Consider the following 22,129-nt stretch of genomic DNA (forward strand, 5'->3'; position numbering starts at 1 on the left):
AAGTCATTCTGAATAGCACTTATGTTCACAGCAGAGCATGTGACCAGCACACCCAGGCAGATTCCTGCTCCCGACAGCCTGGGTATTTATACCCATGCCTGGCAACCATCTTTGTGAGGAGCAAAAATGTGTTATTTACTTCATGGTTGTTAGGATTAGTTAATTTATAAAGGTTAAAAATATTGGAGTTAATACATTTTAAGCTATGTTATGTTTTTCCTCCTTTTTTAGACAAAACTTTGCAAACAAGCACTGGCAAATCAAATCGATAGCCACACACATTAAAGGCAAGACTATGGTTGTGCCAATGCCTTTTGTAAATAATTCTAAGATTGTTTTCCTATAATGTGGGTTTCTGTGCCTTATTCTTTTTCCACCTCTCAGTACTAGATTTTTCAGAATATGTCTAGAGTACCATTTTCACTTGGAAGCACTGACTACCTTTACATCCCTCAGAGGCCTAGGATAGACTCTTACTCAGTTTCATGATTTACACAACATTTTACAGTCATCTTTGTTTCTATCAGCATTGGGTACAAAAACGTGTGAGTAATGTAGAACTGGGTGACATCCAGAACTCTGGGCGTTGTGGACATGGGCCCTATGTGATGCAGGTATCTTGTATGAAGGTGGTGCCTGCAATGAGAGTCATTCATCCAACTGGACGAGGAATACAAAGTACAAATTCATCTCACTAAGCTCTCACTCCTGGAGCAAAATCTGGAGTGCTACCCATGTCCCGAATACGATCTGCCACCTCATCAGAGATATGAAGTACATTAAAAATAAAAGGCAATTGCAGTAATGCGAGCTTGAAAGGGAAAAAAGGACACAAATGATACAAAGGACTGCCTGCCCATGTTATATTTATTTAGTAAAAAGTAGCCAAATTCACTTTATATAGGTATGTGACTATAAGCAGTTCTACAACGTGATGTAAAAATATGTAGTAATAACTCACCCTAGCACTTATCTGTACATTACATATTTGTTAGGTTTCTTCGATCCTCCCACTCGTCAAGTCATCATCCAGGCCACCATGTCTAGGTTAGACTATGCCAGCTCTCTTTACCTGGGGTTAACAAGGCTGAAATACTACAACTGCAGAGGGTTCAAAATGCGGCTGCTAGAACTCTCCTTGGCCTTTCTAGGACTTGTCCCACGACTAACGCCATCCGCCGACCCCATTGGTTGCCGGTGGTTAGGCGCGTCGAGTTCAAGTCCCTCTGTATTGCCAACAAGATTACGAGTCTTTCCTCCCCTAGCATTCTGGCAAACTTGCTCTTACCTTATACACCCACTCACCAACTTCGATCTATGGGCCAGCATCTGGCGGTTGTCCCTCGGGTCAGAAATGTGTGTGCAGGAGGACGTGGCTTTCGCACTTTGGCGGCTAAACTTTGGAACTCTCTCCCGGCCCACATCCGCAGCATGGACAACAACCTTTTCGTAAGGCCATTAAAACTCACCTTTTTCCTGACTTAGGATCGGCCCTCTTTCTGCAGCCTCCCAATTTCTCTGCCGGTCAACGCTGAGACGCCCCTTTGCTGGGGCAGCTATGTGCTATATAAAACCCGTAACATAACATATCCCTTCCAAATGATGGCACATTATTTACTGCATTTATTGACCCATGCACAGTTCAGTCTACACAGACACAAGCTCTCTATAAACACAACTGCGTAGACCACGTGGTATCCGGTTAGGTTAGGAACCATAAAGTATGTGCAAGTATGAAATGAAGCAGCATATCTGTTGATGTAAAATGTCTTTATTTCAATTTAACCTTAACTTCAAAAAGAAAATTCATGTAAAAATAGCTCACGGATTTCATAAAAATACAAGTTTAGTTAATTTCACAAACAGCAGCCACACATTGGCTGTTAACATTTAGAACCCTGCATTGCCATCCGAGTGGTGTAAAGGCAGACTCTGTACATCTGTCAAGCAAATTGTAGTAACGTGTTATCAAACACTGCCACTGGTGAAGGTGAAGACAGTTTATCCACTGCATTGAGGGCAAGAAACACTTCAACTGGCTTGAGTGCAGCACCGGACTATTGGATGTCTATTCTTTCTCGTAACGACGCACCGCAGTGACGTCACCAAAGGTTAAAGTCTGCAGGTGAAAAATCACAATACAAAATCATTAGTGAAACAATGAAGGAACAATAACATCTGTCTGCTCTGTGGGAGTACATAAGCGTTTTTTCTTGAGTTCACAAATCTGAAAGTTCGCAACACTGTCTTTCCCTCCCCACCAACCACCACCTCTGGCGAAATTCTCCCCTTCACGGCATTGTTTTCATGCATGTAAACAGATAACTTATTTTTACAACATGCACTTTCCTTTTTCCCTTTATACCTTTTATGCATCCAATCAGTGCCTGCCTGGTATTCAGGCATGTTGGCACTACCAGCTTGAAAGGGTCAGTGTGGGCTTTTTTTTTTTAAAGTACTGTGAGTGGACAATTTTTTAAAACAGGTGACAGGCCCTTTTCAAGCTGGTATCTGGCAGTGGCACGCTGCCCAAAAGGCCAGTCCAGCACTGCGAGCAATGAAATGCACAGTGGCTATTCCATATTGTGATATCTGTCTGTACACAATACAACACTTGTCCCGTTTGCATGCTTGCCATGCAGTAGTCCGCATAGAACATATGGGGTTGAGTGTAGCTTTGCACGTAGATGAGGTTTAACTGGCTCTTAAGACATGGGTATCAGTCATTCATGCACAAAATGCATGCCTGGTAAACTTGACCCAGTTATTGTTTGTTAAGGTCTCTGGTTGAATATGTTAAAAGGCTACAGTAGCTAATTTGGACTGTTTTTTATGCAATAGAAACTGCTGGCTTAGCAGCTGGTTAAGCAACAGGGGTGTATATGACATCTGATGTTTGCATTGGTATGACAGAAGTCGATTCCAGGTTCTACCCTTACAGCAGATCAGTGCTCTTGCTATCTCATAACAAGTCAGTAATTCCCAATCATTTCTGCCCCTCGTGTCCCAGTACAATTACATACAGCCTGTTGTGTGAGGGCTCTGCAAAATGAAAGTATGCATGTTTCATCGAATTTATTTCAAAATGTTGAGGGCTTCATTTACAACAAAGTAACGCTGCGTGGTACCGCAAGCCATTTAGCTGCGCCGCGTTACTTTGGAAGCACAGGGATGCGTCCTATCTACAACAATAGCACGGATCCCATTGCTCTCCCGTGCACTGGCGCACAATGGGCTGCCATGTGCCAAGCAGGCACCCTTGCACCATAGTGCGTGTGCCTGCGTTGTGGGGATGATTGTTTTTGTGCCGGAAGGCACACCTTCCTACACAAAAACAATCAGAAGAGGTGATTTCCTCTTTCTATGTGTGTTTCAGTATGCAGCACTCATAGAAAGAGGAAAAAATGAGAAATTAAAACATTTCTCCTCGTTGTGCCTCCCCCAGGAAGGCGGAGCATTCGACGCATTTTCAGGTTTACGATTTCTCGTAAATATGAAAATGCAGTAGAAGCCGTGGGTGTTGCGCGGGAACACCCAGAGCAACACCCATGGAACGTCCCTTTCACGCAAACTGATGTGTGTAAAGGGGCCATATTTACATGGACATGAGAAGCCATGCAGGGTGGCTTTGCGTGTCTTTGTAAATATGGTGCAGAAAGACGCCCACTTCACATTTCTGGGCAGCCTAAGGTATATTTACGGACTCATATATCATATTTATAGAGACACTAATGTAGTTTCTACACAAAAGGGTATATTTACAAGGAAAGTGGCGGAGTGTGGCGTTAGCCTTCTTGGCTTAACACTGCGCTCCGCCACTTTGGAAACACAGAGCTGTACCGTATTTATAACAATTTGTTTCCCCTTTCACTGGCGCTAATTACAGCTACCTAGTTCCAACGCAGGCACCCTTGCACCATAGTGCAAGGGTGTCTGCTTTGAAGGAATGATTTTTATGTGCCGGACGAATCCCTTCCTGCACATAAACAATCTTAAATGGCGATTTGTAACTCCTATGTGTGTCAATGAAGCTGCTGTTTAGCATGGCTAAAAGTTAGTGGCGTGGAGTGTCATAGAGTGGGGTGGCATAGAGCAGATAGTGGAGTGGCTTTCATTAGAGTGGATTGCAGAGGAGTTGACTGGAGTGAATTACAATGGATTGGAGTGGGTTGCAGTAGAGTGTAATGGAGTTGCGTGGCTTGGAGAGAATGACAAAACAAATGCACACACAAGAAGTCGTCCGTAAACAATTGCTGTCAAGTAGAAATCTCCCGGAACTCTGCCCCCAATAGAATACATCAGAAAAAAAAGAATGTGTTGTAATGCAACTTGTGCTAATGTAAAGGATTTCGGGTTGGGTCAAGTTTATGCTATGAAAAAAGTGTAACATAAAAAAAAAGTTTTAAAAAAGTGAGTAACCTCAATCACAGCGCAAGCAGCGAACAAACAATAAATTAGGAGATATCAATTTATACTACGTCCATGCGCCACATAAAGAACTAAAGTGATGCAGGAACTGACGCCTGGGACACGCTGTTGAATAAGACAGTTAAGAAGAGTGATAATGATGACAACGAATGGTAAGTAATGGGCGAGCTAAAAGCCCATTGCCAGCAACCAGCTCAAACTCAATGCGCAGAAAACAGAGTTCTTGCTAATCTCCCCTCCAAAAAGCTCCCCAGACATACTTGAATGGACCAACTCGATCACCGCGCTGAACTGCACCCCAACCATAGTGGACCAGGCCAAATCACTAGGAATCACACTGGACAAAAACCTGAACATGCTAGCACACATAAACACTTTGGCCAAAAATGCCAGTTTTCACCTCAGATATCTGAGAAATCTCAAACCTTTCCTGGACACTTCGGACCTAAAAATGGCAGTTCAGGCCCTAGTTACCTCTAGGATCGAATACGGATGCTCAACCCTATCTGGCGTACCAAAGATCTCTACAGCTCCCCTAAAGCCTGTCTCAACGCAGCTGAAAGACTCCTAACTGGCTCAAAAATATCCGATCATATCTCACCGCACCTAAAGGCGCTGAACTGGCTACCATAAGAAGCTAGAATCCAACTCAAACTGGTCTGTATCACTCATAAAGCTGTACACTCCAAGTCTCCAATGCTACTTGCTCAGAAAATCGTGGTCTCCGGAGGAGACAGGCACACTCGTTGTGCCAGGGATTTTGTGTTGAAACCACCCCTATTCCGGAAGTAGAAAACATACAACAGAGCTTTCTCTGGGGCTGCCCCCAGAATCTGGAACTCACTGCCACCTTACATCAGAAGAATACCTGCCCTACCAATTTTCAAAAAGGAAGTGAAGATCTTCCTAATGGGCAAATTCCTACCCTAATCTCTCTCAGTGCCTCTGCAGTTTCAGCAGCCCAGCGACTTGCCTTATATATCTCGTATTTGAACTCTAACGGGATTGTCGACTCTTCTCTCCTTTTTGTATCTAACATGTTTTTGTTAATTCTTGTGATTAATGTAATTACTTACTACTGCTGTAACGCTCTGATATCCTCACAGGTCATGTTCGCACTACACCAAACACTAAATAAATAAGGATATTTTAAAAAAGATACATAAGGTCAGCAAGTGCGCTGCCTGCAGGCCTGACCTAAAAAGGAGTGCTGGTGCTCACCACCTGCAACTACCGGCTCAAATTAAGCATAGGCCCATGTACCTGTGCAACCTTAAATGAGCAAAATGTGCATAGTTTAGACATATAAGAGCGCAATACATGAATACGCTTAGGAGATATTTTCCCAATACGTATTATGCCCCTCAAGCTTCTTTTGCATGCCGACCAACATAAAACTGAGCATATGTAACAAAAGTCTCCATTTAGATTCCTCATACTTACCATGACCATTTTACCATCTTTAATCTCTCTAATGAAGGTAGTTTCCTTTCCGTCCCATTTCTGTGTATGAACCAATTTGCCACCGTCAATTTTTAGTACAGACTGCAAGAAACAACAAAAACAGCAAATCATTAATTAATAAAGGCAATATAGTCTTTTTACCATACATTGTACTAAGTGTGTATTGGCTTGGTCTTTCAGTGGAGTGATGGTGTGGGTGAGAGCCTGATAATGTATGAATAAGTGCATGAGGGTCAATAAAAAAATGGACGGATGGCTGAATGAATGAATGTGAGGAAGGAGATTCACTTGCGTGAATGTGGGTGGCTAGATCAATGGGCTGAACGAGTGATTAATTATTAGAAGAATGAGTGAGGATGAATGGATTGGTTAATATGCTGTAAAGGTGCAACCAGGAAGAGGTCCATAAGGGGGGTAGCCAAGAGGGTGAACAGATTAAGTGGGTGGAGACTGAATCTGGGCACGGTGACCATGCTTAGGCAGACAAGGCACCCGCTAGATAAGAAAACAGAACCCAAATTCCTCAGGGTAGTTCGGAGGTGCAAAGGATATAATTAATATGCAGAAACAATGGTGTTCAGAGCAAATTAAAACAGGCATCTGAGCGGGGAGTAAGTGGCAGCTGCGGCAAGGTGGTGGATCACAAAGTGCTGTCAGGCATCTTTAAAGGACAACTATACCATAGGCCTTGCACGTGTGTTTTTATCTCATGGGATCTAGATCATGCATGAAAGAAGCTGCAAACACAGGCCCAGATTTACTAACATTTTGCACCTGGATTGCGTCACTTTTTAGAGGAAGTCCAGGCGCAAAATGTATTTTGCGATTTACTAAGCCACGCAAAGCTTGTGAGTGGCTTATTAAAAAAGAAAAGTCATGCAACGCAGTACATAGTGTTGCTTTCTGTTACTTTGCTCCAGGAAGGCGCTCCATGGCGGGATCATGGGTGTTGTAGTGCATTCATTCACCCATGGAATTTGAAACAAACCCAAACTTCTAATGTCTGAAAACCTGGGTTTGCGCCTACCCAAGAGAGGCCTAACAAGAAGAAATATCTTAATTTCTCCTTGTTATTTCCTCTTTCCATGTGTAGTGCATTCTGCAGCACACACAGAAAGAGAAATATGCATTTGATAACTGTTTTGTGGAAGGAAGGTATTTCTTGCTGCACAAAAACAATCCTGAACACAACGCAGGCATCCTTGAGATATGACAGATGGGTGCCTGTGTTGGTAGAAGGCAGCCACAAAGTGCGCCAACACAGGAAGAGAGCTCAACAGTGCCATATCTTTGTAAATATGGAGTTGTTCAGCTCTCTCCCATCTATGCAATGCAGCAACTTATTTTGCTGTGCTTCATGAACTTTTAGTAAATCTGCCCCACAGATTTTACCCAGAGCGGTTGGGCCGGCTATATTAATACTATATTAATATTCTTAATGCCAAGGTGTGCGACCCACCTCAAAATAAAGCACTTTGAGTTATCTGAAGTATGTGTGCATACTTTTGAAAAACAGATTTGGAAGCCTTTTTTTTTTTAACTCTGTGCTTTCTTAGCCCCTTATCTAAAGGTGTGGTGGCTCCCATTCCATGACCACAATCCAACACATTTTAACAGGTTAAATGAGATCCTTTTACTGCTCTGTTAATAGGTTAGATCCATCCAGTGTCTCTCTTAATCCTATGTTTACAGATCAATATCTATCCAGTGTTCTCTGAACCCCACGCTATCCTTCTCAATCCAAATAACTGACTAATATCCACCACTCAAAATTACTTTCATATTACACTATACTAATTCATCACTAATCCTTTATGGGTTCCAGAGTAGCGTGCTACGCGCCGAAAAAAGCGCTTCAACACCCCATCTGGGGTAACAAGCGCTATATAAATGCAAACCTTTTTCCCTCTTATCCCTCCGCTATCCTTCTGAATTCAAATAACTGACTAATATCCACCACTCAGATTACTTTCATATTACACTATACTAATTCATCACTAATCCTTTATGGGTTCCAGAGTAGTGTGCTACGCGCCAAAAAAATCGTTTCAACACCCCATCTGGGGTAACAAGCGCTATATAAATGCAAACCTTTTTCCTCTTATCCCTCCGCTATCCTTCTGAATTCAAATAACTGACTAATATGCACCACTCAAATTACTTTCATATTTCACTATACTAATTCAACACTAATCCTTTATGGGTTCTGGAGTATTGTGCTACTCGCCGAAAAAGCGTTTCGACGCCTCACCAGGGGTAGTAAGCGCTATATAAACGCAATTACAAAACAATACAATATCTAAAGATCAGATGATTTCCGTCCATGCCTATGACTATCGGTTAGATTATATCCCTCCACTGTTCTCTAAATCCAGTTTATAGCTTGGCTTTCACTCAATATTCTTATCGTCTGTCAAATGACTTCCACCCAGGATTCCTCTAATCCATGAACGCAGTTACATGACTCCCCTGGCAGTGTATTCTCACAACCACATACACGGGTTTGACTACTTTCTATTGATATCTTTCTAGCTAGTCTCTCCTCTGTACGCAAAATGTGTTTACTGGAATTAAATTTCCAATTCAGTTTGAGGCTTGATTCTGTTAGTCGTGTGCCTGCCATCTTCTAATTCTATTTTTTTTAAAAGTAGGAAGCCCTCATAACCACACAAAAAACATCAAAAGTCATGACAGAGTACGTGGCTCCGACAACTTTCTACTTTGAAGGGTTTTACTCAGTGGGACCAAATTGGCATTTCTTACTTAGGGGACGGGACGTGTGTAAAGGGGAAGACTTAAAGCCCTTTCAAGATCTAAAGGATCGCTGTACTCTAGCTAATTTGCAGTGTTTTCGCTTCCTTCAGCTGCGAAATGCTCTGCAATCACACATCTCACCAGACGCCCTGCTTCCTGAATACAGTCCGCTTGAAGCCAAGATCTTCCTGGGGCACAGAGCCATCTCTGATTTACCACTCATTGGTCAGTCATGCCCCAAATGACTTTGATCTGCTCAGGCAGAAATGTGTAAACTGGGTGAGGGAACTTGAAGGACTGGAGGGAGGCCTGTCCCGCGCCCCGTGGACTGGTGATCTCCTCCCGTATGCGCATGATTCAAATAAACCACCTTCATGCGACTTATCTCTCTCTGCGCCACTTGAAACAAATATCTCCCAAAGCCCACGCTGCTTGCATGCGATATGCGCGCCCAGCTGCGGATTTCTTCCAATTGGTACTGCCCGACGCTGCGTTCCTTCTGGAATGGGGTGGGTTGGGAGCTCTCTGTAGTCCTTGGGCACCCTCTGAAGTTGACTCAACGTAAGGTGCTGTTGGGGCTAGTGGAGGAGCTGGGAGGACCCACAGGCTGATTGTGTTTTTCTTGGGGTGGGCTGCTTGTGGCCAAGAGATGTGGCCCCACATGGAAGCAGCCGACACACCTCTGTCGATCTTATTTTGCCACAGGGGGTTAGACTGGTGTGCGCAACAGGAAAGGGCTGTTTATGGGTGTCCCCATAAACAGCCCTTTTCTGTTGCGCACACCAGTCAACAACTCGTGTGAGGTGTTGGACTGTGCGTTAGGGGTGCGCACATGAGAACTCTTTCTTCTGAAGCTTCTCTGACTTACCTGTTTTGGTTATACCCTCTGTTTGGTTGTTACCTCGTGTGAGGTGTTGGACTGTGTGTTACGGGTGCGCACATGAGAAGACTCCTTCTTCTGAAGCTTCCCTGTTTTGGTTATACCCTCTGTTTGGTTGTTACCTCGTGTGAGGTGTTGGACTGTGTGTTACGGGTGCGCACGTGAGAAGTCTACCTTTTGTGTAGCGTCTCTGACTTGTATTGGATGTACCCTGTGAGTGGTTGCCTAGTGAGAGGTGTTTGGACTGTGCTTTACGGGTGCGCACATGAGAAGACTAATTCCTTTTTAGCTTCTCTAGATTTACCCTTGTTTGGGAAGATGAGAATGCTCTTTAGCTTCTCTGGATTTACCCTTGTTTGGGAAGAAGAATGCTTTTTATTCTCTCTGGATTTACTCTTGTTTTTGATTGAGGTATTTGTATCACCCTGTGGTTAGGGGTTGCAAAATTACCCTGATAGTGTTACGTCTTGAAGCTTTGTGATATTCTTGAAGCTCGTTGATTTTTTGTATGTGTGTATGTCCACCTCTGCATATTTTATTTATAACTAGTCGTATTTACAATGATCTCACATGCTTGTATTTTTACAATTCTGATATGGGGGGATGTGTTATAATCTAGTAAATGATTAATGCATCCTCTCTGTTGTTGCCCTTTACCTTGCTGCTCAGTCTATGTGATGTCATCAGAATGTTGAGAGTGTTTGAGTGGAAGAAGAGATGAGTTGGTGTGGAAGGGCTGAGCAGCAAGGAGGCTGCTCCTGGTGGGGCATAGTATGAGGCATAGCATGAGACATAACTTGGATCCTATCTGAAGAATAAAGCTGTGATCCTAATATACATCTCTTGACTACGTATCTTTAATTTAATTGTAACAAGGAGACAGGCTGGAAAAGGATGTACTTGCACCACAGGGGTTTTCCCGCTTTCCGGCCACTGCAGGCAGCTCAGGTGTGCCATCAAACTATGGAGCTTTTCCATATTGTTGATAAAGACAGCATCGGGACAAAGATATTAAAAGAAATTATGTCTGCAGTAATATAATCAGGTATTTTTAAAGTAATGGTTAGGGTAACAATTAGTTTCAGGGCTAAAATTGTGTTTAGGCTCAAGCTTGACCTACAAATATAGCCCTGGGCTTAACTCGGCCTTCACGTCACTCATTCGCCTGCTTCTTATCATGCCCCGGCTTGCCATTCTTATGTTTGTACCCGCCATAGAGCATATAGCTTAACCATTTTTTTCATTGGCTGGTCTCTATACTTTTTTCCATTTCGTTAGGCATTCTACTAAAGTGCATGTGTTTTCCAGCTGTCTCCCTTGTGTCCTTCTCTCTACCTACACTCGCCCTTCGTGTGGCTTCCACACCTGCTCCCTCCCGTCGCACATTGCTTCTCCTCTCCATCCCTGCCCTCCGTGTTGCCCCCCCCCCCCCCCCCAACCGTGCTTCAAAAAAATAAATTCAAGAATGTTTTCTTTTTTTCGGATGCAATTTGGACTGGCAGATAAACAGAAAAAATGTGACTATGTCATGGGCTCATTCTCCCCCCCCCCCCCCCCCCCCCCCTCATGTAGCCATGATGCACGCCAAGGTTAAAAATCACTGGCAAAGCCAATAGGTCTTGAAAGCAAGACATATTGGCTTTGCTAATGCTTATTACTATGGCCTATGTATTTTACCATTGTATTATCTACACTTATTTGGTGTGTGTATACCAAACACCGTATTTCGACACAATATAAGTGTAGACAATATTATGGCAAAATACATAGGATATAATAAAAATACTAAATTTTTGTATGTGATATATTGCCTAATATAAAAATGTAAGCGGTATTCTGTTACTCAATATTGTGTCATGCAACAGGCGAGCTGGCATGCCAGCAAAGGAGGGGGAGGGCTCGCCAGTGATTCTACCACTCCGTATGCAGCCTGAGCACACCATGAGGCAAACATTTATGACTCCATTACCGGGAACGCCAGGGGCATAAGACATCAACAGTTTTAATAAGTGTCTCCCCGTCAGGCAGATGGGCAAGAAACACTCATTGGACACACACGCTTCCTTGATCCAGTCAGGGAGGTGGGCAGGGACAGACAAATACAAGGAATAAAACACGGTAACAGCAAATAGAAAGGATATAGAAAATCAACCACAGCTTCCAGTCCCTGACACAAGCAGACTCCGGCCTCGTGTCTGCGGGTCATCACAAAATTGTGGTGACTTGCAGTATTCTTCTCCTGTTAGAAGTGCACATTATGTAGGAAATAGACTACCTGTGTGGAACCTGATTTCTTACAAAAAAAATGCGCTTGTCCCACCAATGGCCTTGTGGTGCAGTTATTGTGAACTAATCGTCTATTTAGGTAATAGCCAACAAAATGTTTCTCCTCTGTTTCTCACACTGTGGTCACTGGAAACCTTTGCACTGGCGAGAACTTGGGTCTATGAGAAATATGCCGAAACTCTACTAAATCTGAGATAAATATATCTGCCTCAAACTTAAGTGTTGGTCAAATTGCACTGCGCCCTCCCTTCACACACAAGCCCGTGTGGGAAATTGCAAAACCAACATTGTTAAAAGTTTTAAAGCAATATATGTGTACGGACGACCAATCGGTAAATCTAAAACGGAGCAGCAAATAAGGAACTAGGTTAATCAACTCCCGTTTTCGTCGGGCGCTTATTCTTACTGGAACTTTCCCCTGGAACATCTAGGGAAGATGTGGCCAAGATTCTGATTGTGAAATCAGGACTTCTACATAATAAAAAACACAAAATAGATTCTGCCTCCCCTTCCAATCTAGTGGCAATCCCACCCCCACCCATTGCGCTCTCTCTGGGCCTTTGCAAGCGTTCGTCACTTTCACCATCTCAACACTCACCACCACTTCTCTACGATGCCCATCTACCTCAGCACTGCTCGTCGCCTACATCCTCCGCCACGGTTCCCACACACTGTCTGTCCCAACACCCCAGACCAGCAGACCAGCACAGCAAAGGCTGGCAGGCCTTTTATGGCACCTCGTGGGCTGGAGCTCTCAGAGGCCAATTTTGCAAGTTCGAGGTCATTGCTGGTGACTGTCACTGCCCCACTTCAGCAAGCACAGGGAGGATCATAGAGAGAAAGAGGGGAGAGAAGGTAAAAAGACACCGATCAGAGAGAGCGGAGACAGAAGAAAAGGAAGACTGGATGGAAAGAGAACGACTGCGGAAGGAGACAAAACGAGCGAAGGCTGATTTGCGCATTTTTTTGCGTGAGCTGCCTCTGAGCACAACCTACCCTGCATCCAGTCTGGACAGCTCAGTGCCAACTTTTACTTCATTTATCAATCACCCTCCCATCACTGCTCAGTGACTGGCAGTGTCTCTTAGTAATGCAATGCCCACACCACTCTCACTGTGCCTTCTCTGCAGTTCGCGTAAACCCCTATACTCTGTGTTACCCCGGAACATGAGGGCCACTACGGTGGGTGGGTCTCAGGGCAGCCACTGACCCCCCCCCCCCCGTGAGCGGGCAGCCCATTACCGTGGTGATGGGATACGGGTGGCTGTTTGTTAAATGGTGTGCGTGGGCAGGCTTACTTTTATTTTTCACTAAGGTTAGCTTTGATTTTTAACTGAACGAACCAGCCAAAAGGTAGAGGGGGCTAAAACGGAGCTTATGTGCTCTGACAGACAGGTACTTACTAATAAAACAGAAGATGGGGGAAAGAACAGGTCAGATTCGTACTTAGGAACTGAGTGAAGCTAGACGTGGTTAAAACGGTACTAAAAAGACAGCACTGTGGGGTTCCCGCAAAGGAAACCGCTCATTTTTGTTGGCTCAGCCTGTGGAACAAAAACTACCTTTGACCTAATGCTATTGGCTGTTTCTGCCTGCCACCACGTAAAGCATTTGCATTGAATTAGCTACACGTGGAACTACTTTACATCCATTGTCCTGTCTGCACCCACGGCTTCCTCCCAAAGTGTCTCTAATGTGCAAATGCGGCATTTGTTAGCACATTAAACATAGACTTTTGGGCTTTTCAAAAGATTGTTAGATTATTGTGTACATTGATAAAAAAAATGTATTTTATCACCAGAAGGTGGACATTTAAATACCATTTGCAAACCAACGATAGGCAAAATAAAACACTGCCCATTTTCATCTGCATATTTTTCTAGTATTCAACGAGTACTGATAAAGTGAGAGCAGTAGTTGGACTGTCGCCACCGCCTGACATGTTAAAATGGCACTCGCCTTAAGATTTCGTTCTAGCAGAGGAGCGGCGCTATATCTTAAGTTCTTTGGTCATTTTCGCGTAAATACACACACTGCACAGTACTTGTTGACCCAGTAGTGTTAAGCCTAATTGGTCTAACTCGTGGGTGACTCCTTTCTGCCGCTGCTGGGCCGACCTCTCATCGTGGTGGTACGCCAAAATCCCAATCCCTCACTTCAAGTGGGGGCCCATGTCCTGAAATTCGAGCGGCAATTCCAAAGGCATCCGCCCTGTCACTTAATTTTTGCAGCCCTTACCATACATACATCAACTCACAAGTAAACTTAATAGGAAAAAACGCGTTTTCAAAGGTAGGTTTTCAGTTAGTAATTGTTGTGCGTGCGTGCGACTTCAGAGCCAGGTCTGGAGTAGTGCGCACTGTTGTATACACACTAACATGTCATTCAACTGCAACTGTATTTGTTTTCTCTGGACTATACGTGTAGTAGCCGGGAAGAGGTGTTCTTTGTCTGGGGCAGTGGCATAGCCACTGTGTCATGGTTGGAACACAACCAGTGTTTAACGGGCCACGGTGCCACTGCACCTAATGCACCAAATGAAGCTACGTCAATGCCTTACCTTGCAGTTCCTGTCGTCGACCGTGTTCTCGTTGAACTCCTCGCCCAGCTTGAAGATGATCTCCGTGGTCTTGAACGTGCTCTCGGTGCGGATCTTTACCTTGTCGCCGTCCTTGCTGATGATCTGGGAAGGTTTGGTCACATTTCCCATTTGCCGGGTGGCGAAGGCCACTCCTGTGGAAAAGAACCGTACACAGAGTGAACAGAGCGAAGACGACCACGAGGGGGCAGTGTGTGAAGGGGAGGCCCAGGCAGGTTGCTGGCCATATCGTCCACGTTCAGAGTGCGGGTGTACCAAAGGTGGGGGGGGGGGATATATATGTGGTGGAGCAGGCAGGGGGTCTCAGCGTCGAGGGTAGCGGGGGTATGTTTAGTGTCGAGAGTCGATCGCCTACTAAGAGAAGTATGGGCTGGAGCTTTGTGGGACACCGACCAACGTAGAACATAACATAATGTGCATTTGTGAATTGCACTGCACGTTCACCCCTTGGCACTGAATATCAAATAGTTATTTTTACTCAACTAATGGTACTCACTTTATAACACGTTGACCCTGTCTGGGGAACGGTTACTTCTAATTAGTTCTAGATTTATACTCAAACTCAGCAATATGCAATGTAAAAGTGACCAGTTAATATTTGCGAAGAGTTTTCCTTTGCGCGGAAGCACACACTGCAGCCTTTTTAAAATAACTTTCTAATCAATTTTACCTAAAACAATTTTTTGGTTAACATATAAAGAAATAGATAATGGATTATGTGAGAAATGCGACTAAATCAATAATTTTGCGGAAAACTCCTCGGTCGCAAAGCCACATAATTCCAGTGGCTATGTATATGTGTCTTCCCAGTGCATCTTAAGCGACGATTCAGATCGTATCTCGGTGCAGAGCTTCCCGCTGTTCGGAAAGCTGCGCGCCTGCTGCTGCCGGCAGATACCGGGTCAATGTATCGACTCCACGCACAGGCGGGAGCGGCTTGGGGATGGGGGGGGGCAGCAGCGTGTGTAAGGGAAAGAGGCTCGAGGCCTGCCCCCTGATCATGCGGTCTCACCTCATGACTACATGGGTAGCCCCGGTCACTCGCTGGACAGAACATACACACCCTAGGGAATTTACGACGCGATGTGCAGCCAAGAAATGTACATTCCATTGGGTTGTAAGTTAAGAATTGCAGCGGCTGCTGGTGGACGAGTGGGGAAATTATACGCCATGTCACCATGCGCAGGCCGTGAGATATGCGTCCGAAGTAATGCACGTTAAATTTACCGTACAAAGCAACATGTGCACCGCCTACGGAACGTACACCCATGCTACGATACGCGCACTCTAGAACTGAGCAGCCCACCATGAGACGGACAGTTTATCGCCCGAAGCGCCATTTACCGATAGCCTTCATGTACTCATCGAAGTTGACAGTCTCCACCAGCTTCCAGGTGCCAATAAACGCGTCGACCATGTTGCTGTGTGGAGTGTGGCTGAAGCGGTGCGTCGAATGGTGCTGTTACTGCTGCCCACCTAGAGAGCACCGAGTCACGTCTATTATACGAAGGGGTGATCGCCCTTCAAGGGGGCGAACAAACAAGCCACGCCTCCCAGCGCTGACTCGCCCAACAGGAAGCGGGTGCGCATGGAAATATTTGAATACTCCCGCTGATTGGCTCAGGCCACCCAGTCAGGCGAGAGCGGGTCGAGACTGGACGGTAAAATCGCCCCACACAGTACCTTTTATCAGATCGAAAATCGTCTCTTCCTGGACCAGCGGCTTGAAGGCTGCTGAGGACCAACACGTGTAAAGAAATTGCGTTCAGCAGTAGAAGAAAAGTATTCGTATAGCGACTAAGTATATGCTGGTGTGTAGAAGAACTGATGTTCGGCGCAAGTTTTACACTGTGGTTATGTATCTAATCTTTTAGTGGCTTTCAATATTTTTTGAGGGCCTTAACAACGGTTTAAGTATAGTTCATCTTATTCTCGAGGTAAATCACTAAGCGGTATTTTATTGGAACGTCGACCCCAGCGTTGCCAAATGGTATACGCGTTTCGTAAACATATTAGTAATTTGCACTGAAATGCTTTTGCTTGAATTTTTGGCGGGTACATACTGAAACGCGTCCAGGTTGATAGCAAGATGAGTACTTAGGGGCGAGTGGCCACCGAAACACCCCCTAGCATTTCAGACAGGTGGAACGGCCCCAGTGACGCAGAAGAGTCCAGTTGTTGATGTAGAATCGTCGGGAAGGAGCAGGGGCTTGCTAAAGGCTGGTGTGCAGTAGAAAGTTTAATCTTTTAATTTTTATTGCGCTGCGCAGTCGAGGGCTTGTCAAGTTTTTGCAGACAGCGGACTTCCCGGTAGATTGGAAAGGTGCAAATTCAGCGAGCCTAGAAAGGGTTGGGCTCTATCCAAAACACGAGCTCAGGCGTTCTACTGCTAAGTAAAAAATATAAGCAAGGGTTATTTTCCTTCAACATTTGTGTTTCATTTATATTTTAGATTATATGACTGTTGTAGCGCTCCCCCTCTCCAATGTAAGGCGCTACTGACAGATGAGCAGGTAGCGGTGCTAATCCCCCATATTATTTTGTAGCTCCTGAATCGACATGGTTAGTATGTAAATGAGAAAAACAAGTATAATGAAAACCATAAAGAATAACAAGTATAATGAAAATCATAAAGGTTTGATCAAATGAAACGCATTTATAATGTGCAGTTTCAAGCTTATTTTATTCATGCGCAGCTAACAAAAGCCATTGCAAGTTTGATAAAAACCGTTACAAAAAATAGAAAACATTTAAAGTGGGAAAGGAAGCGACCAACTTAGGTCTAGTGGTCAGGTAGTTATAAAATATTCAGATGACTAATAAAATACAAGTTAAAAATGCTTCTTCCAAGGCAGTGATTATTAAATAAAAAGGTAGTAAACGCTGCCTTGACATAATTATGAGTCCATCAAAATGACAGCTTCATCATTATTATAAATGGTTCAGACAGACTTCGGTCAATGTGTTACCCCAAACGTTTTAAGTCACTGTAGTAAGATGAGCTGTGGGTAATTTCGTGCATTTGGAAACACTCAACCATTTCTTCCATTATTAGGACAGTTTAAAGTGCCGGTGCGATGACCCTCGAGGACGTTCTGTACAGAAACAGTTTTACCCTGGTCTTTCCTATGGGCCCAATTCACAGAACTAACTTAAGACTGAATCCTAAACTTACTACTTTTGGTATTCACAAAAGGCATTTAGTAGTAGTAAAGTTAGGATGTTGTCTTAAGTCTGTCTTAAGCCGGTCCTAAGTTTTTCTTAAGTTTGTCTTAACTCTGTCTCAAGTTTGTCTTAAGTCTGTCCTACTACTTTTGGTATTCACAGAAAGCATTTAGTAGTAGTAAAGTTAGGATTTTGTCTTAAGTTCTACTTAAGACAGACTTAAGACAGTCTTAAGACAAACTTAGGACAGACTTAAGATGTTTTGGAAACTTCAGCTTGGGCTGAGGTTGAATTTAGAACTCATGCAGCAATGTTGGGCATCTATCCAGATGTGTTTGCTGTGACTAGTTCACAAGCCAAACTGACATCCACTGAATAGGCCCTGGATCCTGGAACAATGGACCAGGTGCCTTCCCCCAGACTCAGAGTGAGGAGCTGACTCTTGAGGGAGATGATCTCAGTCCCTGTGAAGGAACTGTCCCAGATGAGCTTGAGCCTGATCAGGTTGAGTTCTTGGAGACAGGGGGCCCTTCCAGGGAAGACGAGTTTGGAGCAGCAACACTGCCCCCCTCTTGAACCCCTCAGACAGCAAGCTGCTGCTGAATGCTGTCAGTGGATCTCATAGGATCTACTGGTATAAGGGACTCCTTTATTCAGAGGGTAGAGACCCCAAGCCTGGTGCTACCAGGAGGTTAAGTATACCTTTGAAGTTTAGGAGCTTCCGACTCACCCTAGCACATGACATCCCCCTGGCCGACACTTAGGCCAAAGTAAAACTTGGGACATGCTTGTCCTTCACTTTCACTAGCCTCATGTCTGAGGGAGTTTTGTCGCTCCTGTGCCACTTGCCAAGCCAGTGGTAAGGCAGGTGGCACCACAAAGACCCCCTGATGCCACTTCCAGTGGTGGCGGTTCCCTTTGAGACGGTTGGGATTTACATAATTGGTCACATGAACCCTCCTACAGCATCTAGGCACAGCTAAATACTAGTGGTGGTGGACCATGCCACTAGGTACCCAGAAGCCATTCATCTTAGACCCACCACAGCTTCTGTGGTGGACAGGACCCTCTTGGGAATTTGTTCCAGAGTGGGTTTCCCTAAGGAGGCTTCAACTGACAGGTACAAACTTCCTGTCAAGTTACATCACTGAAATTCACCCTCAATGCAATGGGTTAGCTGAGAGATTCAACAAAACCCTAAATGGTATGATCATGAGCCTCCCAGAAAAGCTTAGGCGAAAATGGGATGTCCTTCTGCCCTGCCTTCTCTTTGCCTACAGAGAGGTCCCTCAGAAGGGCGCTGACTACACCCCATTTGAACTTCTGTTTGGGCATTCCGTTAGGGGTCCCTTGTGTTTGGTAAAGGAGGGGTGGGAGTTACCCATCAAACCTCCCAAACAAGACATAGTGGACTATGTACTTGGTTTCCGCTCCAGGATGGCTGAATAGATGAAGAAGGCAAGTAATAATCTGGAGACGAGTCAAGAATTGCAAAAAGCTTGACATGACCAAATGGCTGTCCTGACTGTTTACTTACCAGCCAGGCCAGAACATGTGGGTGTTGGAGCCTGTGGCCCCAGCAGCTATCCAAGATAAATGGAGTGGACCCCACACTATCATTGAGCAAAAAGGTGAGGTCACCTACCTGGTGGACCTTGGCACTCCCAGGAGCCCCCACAGGGTGCTCCATGTGAACAGGCTCAAACCTTTTGTAGACAGGGCTGACATGGGCTTGCTCATGGCAACTGATGAGGGACAGGAGGAAGAGAGGGACCCTCTCCCCGATCTCCTCTCACAAAACCCTGATGAGGGTCAGTTGATGGTGTAGCCTTGGCAGGCAGCCTCACTGATCAACAGCAGATTGATTGTAGGAAGGTCCTCAATCAATATAGGCACATGTTTTCTTTGACACTCAGTCAAACCACCTGGTGTACCCATGAAGTGGACACAAGTGAGAGTCTACCTGTCAAGAATAAAATCTACAGGCAGCCTGACCATGTTAGACATTGCATCAGGTCAGAGGTCCAAAAGATGCTGGAGTTGGGAGTAATTGAGCCCTCAGATAACCCTTGGGCTAGTCCAATGGTCATGGTACCAAAACCTCACACCCAGGGTGGTAAGAGAGAGATGAGGTTTTGTGTTGACTACAGGGGACTCAATGCAGTCACTAGGACTGATGCTCATCCAATTCCTAGGGCAGATGAGCTTATTGACACTTTGGCCTCAGCAAAGTTCTTGAGCACATTTGACCTAACTGCTGGCTATTGGCAAATCAGACTAGCTGAGGATGCCAAACCAAAAAACAGCATTTTTGACCCCTAGTGGGCATTATCAATTTATTGTGACGTCCTTAGGTTTGAAGAATGCACATGCCACATTCCAAAGGCTGGTGAACAAAGTTCTCACAGGCCTGGAAGCCTATAATGCAGCATATCTTGATGATATAGCTGTCTTTAGCTCTACCTGGGAGGATCACCTAAATACGTTTTTTGAAGGTTTGCAGAAAACAGGCCTCACTATCAAGGCTACTAAGTGCCAGATAGGGCAGAACAAGGTTGTGTACCTGAGCCACCTTGTGGGTGGAGGCCAGGTTCAACCACTACAGAGCAAAATCCAGACCATAATGGACTGGGTTGCTCCAACTACCCAGACTCCGGTCAGAGCTTTCTTGGGCTTGGCTGGGTATTACAGGATATTTGCAAAATGATATGGGTCTATAGGGACTCCTTTGAATGATCTCACCTCCAAGAAAATGCCCAAGAAAGTTCAGTGGACAGTTAGCTGTCAGAGGCATTTGATGATCTCAAGCAGGCCATGTCCTGACTACTACAAGCAATTTATTGTCCAAACAGATGCATCTGAGTTGGGGGTACGGGCTGTGATGTCACAACTTAATGCAGAATGCCAGGATCAACCACTAGCTTTTATTAGCAGAAGGTTGACCCCCAGAGAGAAACGTTGGTCAGCTATAGAGAGAAGCATTTGCTGTGGTCTGGGCCCTGAATAAGTTGAGGCCATACTTGTTTGGTACTCACTTTATTGCTCAGACAGACCATAAGCCCCTCTTATGGCTAAATAGATAAAGGGCGAAAACCCTAAACTTTTGAGGTGGTCCATTTCCCTACAGGGGATGGACTTTACAGTGGAGCATAGACATGGGAGTAACCATGCCAATGCAGATGGACTCTCCAGATATTTCCACTTAAAAAATGAAAACTCAACTGGGCAAGGTTAGTCTCATCTTCTACGTTTGGGCTGGGGGGTTGTGTAGGAAAGTAAGAGCTGCTTCTTATGGTTACCCCCACTTTTTGCTTGATGGGACGCGTCTTTGACTAATCTGAATGGGATCCTGCTAACCAGGACCCCAGTCTATCTGCTTTCTCCCTAAACTGTTGTGTTTAGTACCTAGGTACATCCCATATTGGATACTAGGGTACTCTTGTCAGTCCCTAGTATATGGTACCCATGTACCCAGGGCAAAGGTACCCCAGAGGTCTCCCATGGGCTGAAGCATGCATTATGCCACCCATGACAGACCATTCCAAATGGAACTACAGGCCTGCCATGTACCCTGTGTAAGTTGGTGCACGCACCACTTACTAAAGATATAGGTTTACTATATCTAAGGGTCAGTGCACTTAAAACCTATAAGTCACCCCTATTGCAGGCCTTTACAATCCTGAGGGCAGGATGCTTGGTTCTAAGTGAGAGGGTGCCCCTGCATGAGCAGGACACCCCTGCAGCCTACGGAGTCCATTCTCCCGGGTTGCCAGTGAAGCAGCCATATAGTATATAGAGGGGCACCGTGTAATCAAGCGATGACCATCTCGAAACCGGCTGCAACGAATCCTATCATGTTTGGTGTCAAACATGTTGGAATCATACCCCAACACCGTAAACGGTGTGGGAGGTATGAATCCAAGCACTGGAAGGGCCCTCCGTTAGGCTCTCAGTGTTCCCAGTACTAGCCTTCTAGTCCCGGATAGCACGAAATGGTTTCTGCTGACCAGAGACACATTTCTGCCCTCCTGCTGCTGAGCGAGGCTCGAGCAGGGGAAGGCAGAACAATAGGTATCCTGTCACATGGAGTTGTGACTACCTCCCAGACAGGATTTAGTGTATTAGGGCTGGGTGGGTGCGCTTGCCAGCGCCTGAAAATCTGCATGAGGGGCACATTTGGTGTCCCTGTGCATAGTCCAGTTCAAACCAGTCCTGGGAACCATTGGTTCCCGCTTTGGTGCAAAACTGGACAAAGGACACGGGAGTAACCTCCCCCCTGTTCAGACCCTCCACTGCACTTCTACCGTCAGGGCAATCTGGACTTCGTTTGGGCCTGACTTCGTCTCCCTTTCAATCTGCTGCATTGTCTGTGCCTGTGCATCATACAGTAACCTTCCAAGGCCTGTGAAGCATCAAGGACAACAAAGTAATCTCCCTTGGAGTGAAGGAGTCACTCCCCTGCATTTGCAGGCACCTCAACAAAGATGACCGGTCTACAGATCCCGAGCTCCTCCGAACTCCGTGGATTCTGCAACACAGGTGGTGATTTTCCT

At 45.2% G+C, this 22,129-nt stretch overlaps 1 protein-coding gene across 1 annotated transcript; it reads right to left on the reverse strand.

Moving 5' to 3' along the window:
- Positions 1 to 1,751: 1,751 nt before the first annotated feature.
- Positions 1,752 to 15,912, reverse strand: LOC146817793 (fatty acid-binding protein, brain-like). Its single transcript, XM_085611262.1, has 4 exons — positions 15,756 to 15,912; positions 14,373 to 14,545; positions 5,872 to 5,973; positions 1,752 to 2,119 (listed from the first exon to the last, which is right to left on the reverse strand). Exons 1-4 carry the CDS (start codon positions 15,826 to 15,828, stop codon positions 2,069 to 2,071), a joined length of 399 nt encoding a protein of 132 aa, XP_085467388.1. The 5' UTR covers positions 15,829 to 15,912; the 3' UTR covers positions 1,752 to 2,068.
- Between the last annotated feature and the right edge of the window lie 6,217 nt (positions 15,913 to 22,129).

This window comes from Triturus cristatus, chromosome 6 (assembly GCF_964204655.1).
Source record: "Triturus cristatus chromosome 6, aTriCri1.1, whole genome shotgun sequence".
NCBI lineage: Eukaryota > Metazoa > Chordata > Amphibia > Caudata > Salamandridae > Triturus > Triturus cristatus.